Raw genomic sequence first — 5,335 nt, forward strand, 5'->3', positions numbered from 1 at the left:
CTTTGACAAGCTGGCTACTGTCAGCCAAGAATCTTTAATTTTTCCCGATGTACATTTATTTCACTTCATATTGATCACCTCTGTGTCCTAGATTTTAGTGGCTTATGAGTCTTTACAGCTCACACTGTATTAGGGTTCGGCAGCCCGAAGGAGTGGAGATTACGGAAACTCTGCAAGTGGTAACTTGGACTAAGCTGTTGATTGGTACTGCTACCATCACTATTTAGAAAAGATGAACAGCGAACGGTCTGGTTGTTCCCGACTCAAATCACACAAGATGTATATAAGTTGTGACAGGCAGAATCAGACACGTATGTGAAACTGTGCAGGCTACTGAGATCCTAGTGATCAGTAGTGACTACAGATAGGGCCCAATACAATTTATGTAATTAGACTGTAGGGGTGGTTGAAACAAACTTCACTTGTGAATAATTTTTTCATTATTTGTTAGTTTTCATAACTCCACTCAATGTAATACAAATACTGTATTGACTAAAGAATTTCGTTTGAGTTGAATTACATTATTTCTTATCATTATTCTCATAAAACGACGATTACCGTTCACTAAATACACACCTCTTCCCGACTTTATTGGCTGATTTTTCTTAAATATTTGGATCTATATCGGACATTCCTAGTAATTATTTTTACACACTGTCATAACTGTCGACGTATATTGGAACCTATGGAAACGCGTCAGTCTGACGAAAACACGTAACTCACATATTTTGTTTACATTCTCTTTTGTGTTCTTATAATTCATTTTTTTTAAACGTTTGGAACATTAATTGAGCTAAGGTATTTTCATATTTTTATTGGTCCACCGCAAATTCATGTGAAGTTGTTGCACGCTCCGAAAGTGTCATCTTTTTATAAAACGAATTATCACGTGATCAGTGGTTCAAAGACAATCGGTGAGCTGGGGCTGTAAGTATATGGCATAAATTGGGAGACGTGGGTCGGCCTGTGATTGGTCATTCCAAGTGTCAGATAGTCTCTGGTTGAATCTGCATTTAGTTTGTCCGAGCATATTTTGTTTCTTTTGCAGCAGATCTAGCTATACAACAAAGACCAACTAAGCAAAAGTGAATATCTTTTTAACGCGGGAGTGTCAGTGCAATGACCACATTAACACTATTTACAACTAAGCCTTTAGAGCCAACATAAATCCCGTACCCTGAATGAAGACAGTACTTCCGTTCTTGAATAAAACTGTGTCGTGTAATAGAGGATTTGAGTCGTATGACCGGCTCAACGTGTGCAACACCATCATTAGTTGTGGAGATAAGAAAACTCAAGAAACATGATTATCTAATAGTTATAAAAAGGGAATACGAGGCATATAACGAAGGAAAAAAGCACGATGTTGGGACTGCGGTATGTATAGTGTGAAATTACAGAGGCTTTTCTAGGGTTATATATTTATGGTTTGTGACATGTACACTACGTGCCAATTCGTCATTCCACAACGTCAGGTGTCAGACAGACCACCACTAAATGTAGCTTAACTTAGGTGAGCACGTAGGAGACTCCAAATTTGTCCACAAAACCAATACGTTTACAGTCTATAGAGACTTCAGATGTACCCTGTTTGGTGAATGAAGGACTTTTGGAATATTCATCTCCGAAATCTAGGATGCTACTCAGTTGTCTAATTTCTAACTTGTTCAGTTGTAAGCATGTTTTCGAATTAAAAGTGCCGAAATAAATGTAACTAGATCTTTCGATATTAAGAGAGAGAAACCATGCACACTAGTTTTGGAGTCTATCTCGATCTTTTTGTATTGTACAGCTGATATTTTGACTGGAACGCGGGTGGAATGAATATAATGCATTAAGATTGTTGGCAAATAACACGTTTTTCATGAGTGTAAAGCGATTGCGTATGTCAGTAACATATGATGGACAATAGGGGTTCAATAATTGAGCCCTGAAAGACATTACAAGTAATGTTCTGTGGGTCCGAGATGTGTTGTCCTATTTTCACTACCCGGGTAAGACCCTTAAAGAGAGATAAGATCCAGTTATGCACTTTGCCTGCTATAAAACCAACCATAAACCGTGTGAATTGATACCATTCGGTCTTGCAGTTCACCCAACGGCATCACTTATTGCGAGCAGTTTTTAGAAAATGCGATCAGATCATGATCCTCGGGTGCAGGCTTTTAGTCAGGTGTATACACAAAAGTGATAAGATCAGTATAGATTTCGAATGCTTTAGTCCGCCTCAACGATAATAATAGTAGTTCGACTGGCCTGCAATAATTCCTTCACTGTTCTTAAGCGAATATTCAGGTCTATAGAACTATTTATTTCTATGAAGTTTTGCGACCTGATTCCGACACTTAAGTGATTTAACAGTCGTTCAGTAAAGGGAATGTTCAAAGAGTGTGTTAACTTCAACATAAATTTCCAATACACAGTTTGTCAACGAAGTTAAGATTCTTGAAGTTTTTTCAAGTAAAAAAGATAGATAAAGTGCGATTATACAATTAAAAAGAATGACAAGTCACTTTATTTGCATAACCTTCAGGTAAGTCAAGGTATTCCTGTATGGCGGTTTCTGTTGGCTACTGTCCAAAACGTAAGATGCTTGATGCTGATTCTTTGTTTGAGAGGCTGGTATGAATTATTCACTCGATACTAACACTTCATTTTGTTAGCTCCGTGAGGCTGCCAATTTAGTTCCAAAGATGAGTACTCCAAAACTAACGTACGCCCTAAAAGTGACGTCGTCACTTCAACAAAAAATAACAGATACAGTTGCATCAAGGTAATTAGTTTAAGTTTTTACGTGCTTGTAAAAAGGCTACCACAAGAAAAGTCCTTGGAACAGCCTGGAGATTCTAACCGACAACAGGTTCATTTGGATTCAATGTTATCTCAAGGAGGATTTCAGGAAGCCACACTTATTACCTCAGACTCTGACCAGGTTAGTTGAAGGTTGTGTTTATTCTAATGCTATAAACAGTGATTAGCATGCATAGATTTCACTTAATTACTTCATCCCCTACTAATATGTCCATGGTCACTATAAGTGGTGGTTTTCAACTCAAGCTCAAACTTAATACTTATGAACTAAACTCATATTTGACATCCTAGCCTAAATAGTTAGTACGAGCACCTGGTTTACATGACTGTACATTTCATTCCCTCTAGAAATTGAGGACAGTACCCTCATTAGCATGTAGTTGGTTAGTTTGTAATATTACATGCCAGTTTTTGTGCTGCTATTTAGATCGTTAATGATTACTCGATAGTATTTTCTTGTCATTCTTTTACAATTGAACAGTTATCCGTAACAATTATTTCCTGAGTTCATAATATGGTTACCTGTCTACTAAGCCAGTTTGTGATAAAGTAAAAGTTAACATAAAGATTCATCCCAGTTTTTGGCCATTACTATCGTTAAAGTAATCTTATGTCGATTTCGCAATTTGAGTGGAGTAGCATCTATCTACACAATTTAATGCAGTCAGTCACTTAAAAGCAAATTACAACCTGACACGTGAGAGTTCAGGGCCAAATGAATGGTACCTCGAGTCATTTCACTTAGTGTACATGCATACTGTAAATATGCTACTGAGCAACGGTTCGGGGATTGGGGCTGAACGTTGTTAGTCACACACTTCATTCAACCTGACGCTAACCTCAAACTGCCAAAACCTCTGGTTTAAATTGAGATCATGTGTAATATCATCCCTAGTAAGTTGGATGCATTGACTGGAATTATGGCTTCAGCTTTTTTCAGGAAGTGAAATGTTTCACAAAATGCATCAGGTTATGTGGTTACACTTTCAAACGGAAGAAGAATATCAATTAAATGTAATAAGATGGTTCAACGACATCGTAAGTCAATAAAGTCAGTCAGCTACAACGTAGAACCAGGCACATATATGCATCGGTCCAAGTTACCATACCTCATTAGCACAACAAAATGATGTTTTAAAGTAAATTTTGCGTATAATTAAGTCTACCTAAATTGAATTGCATGAGTCTGGAATTGCAGTGTGAAGAAAGTATGATACGATCTCACTGTGCGTATGTGACATAGCAATGCTATATTATCGGCTTATAGTCAATTTCATTTGTCGGCAGATAGACAACATAGATCTTGGCGTAAATATCAATAGAGTCCCATACCATGGGACTGCATCTCCTTACAATGCTCTACTGCCTTGTGGGTCAGATCTTCTGGTCAAAAACTCCGAGTGTGGGCCCCTAAGGAAACCATTCTCTTGCTTTCCCACTTTTGTCTTTGTTGTCCACCTGTTCTCCCAATCACTATTTGGAAAAAACCAGTTTAAAATTGAGTTCTTTTTTTCTGCTCATCGTATCCTAAGTTCGTTGATATATCATCGACCATCTTTTGGTTTGTGAAAAGCTACTAAGATCCACCACCCATTCCTAACTACTATCCATTGTTCTCAACAGCTTTTATTGTTATTCTTATTACAGGCTTAAAATCAGGCCTCACAGTAAAATTTTTCATTCTGTTGTACTACATTAATTGTTCCTTTGGTAAAGTCTCTACATTTACATTGTTCTGTTGTAATTTCTCCACGTTCAGTAAGGGGCAAACATTTATCTGCCCTCACATGAATATGGTCATAGTCCAGACCTGTACTCTAGATTTTTCACAACAGTGATAATAATGGGAGCCTCTAGAGTAAATATTGGATTATGGTGTCTGGCCAATAAATTAGTTCCACTCTGCATTAGTGGCAATCATAGTATATTATTTATCGTAGTCCTTTAAAGCAGCAGAACCTAATGATCTGGTTCCATAAGTACTAAGGGATGGCATTAAATAAAGTACAGAAATCAGCATTAGTTACCAGAACTTGATTTAAATAGTTTTTTGTTTTATTTCGTAAGAAAAGATCACAATTGTATTTTGATTTAGTTCATGTGTTCCATATGATCCTCAAGTCTGTGATTACTCAACACTAAACTGAAGCTCCGAAACAACCTAAATCTATGTTCTTCAGTCAGCTTTCAACCCTGAGCTGGTATTAGCGGCTAAATTTGTATTAATTCTTGTTTCTGGTCGTCCTAAGAGCTCGATAGATAACTCAGTATTCACGCCGCATACAGACCATCATCATTTGGGATAAATCACAGGTATTCAGTTACGTATATTCATAGTCTATTGGCTGTGTCTCTACTAAAAGGTGCCAGTTTACCAGTTGATTAACAGTGACGTTAAGAGCAAAGTTCTGGACAATTACGATAAGCCAGTCGATAGAATTATGGACTTCACCTACCGGATTGCTTATGTTTAAAACATGACGCCAAGTTTCAGTTATCCTGGAATGTTCAAACATGCTGAGTG

The 5,335-nt window shown here is 37.3% G+C and overlaps 1 protein-coding gene across 1 annotated transcript; it reads left to right on the plus strand.

Annotated features, from left to right (window-relative positions):
- Nucleotides 1–1,242: 1,242 nt before the first annotated feature.
- Nucleotides 1,243–2,941, plus strand: Smp_199460 (zinc finger protein, putative; the record flags this gene model as incomplete). Its single annotated transcript, XM_018790443.1, has 4 exons — nucleotides 1,243–1,377; nucleotides 2,534–2,584; nucleotides 2,664–2,773; nucleotides 2,809–2,941. 4 exons carry the CDS (start codon nucleotides 1,243–1,245, stop codon nucleotides 2,939–2,941), a joined length of 429 nt encoding a protein of 142 aa, XP_018647415.1.
- Nucleotides 2,942–5,335: the final 2,394 nt, after the last annotated feature.

Source organism: Schistosoma mansoni, assembly GCF_000237925.1.
Source record: "Schistosoma mansoni, WGS project CABG00000000 data, supercontig 0305, strain Puerto Rico, whole genome shotgun sequence".
NCBI lineage: Eukaryota > Metazoa > Platyhelminthes > Trematoda > Strigeidida > Schistosomatidae > Schistosoma > Schistosoma mansoni.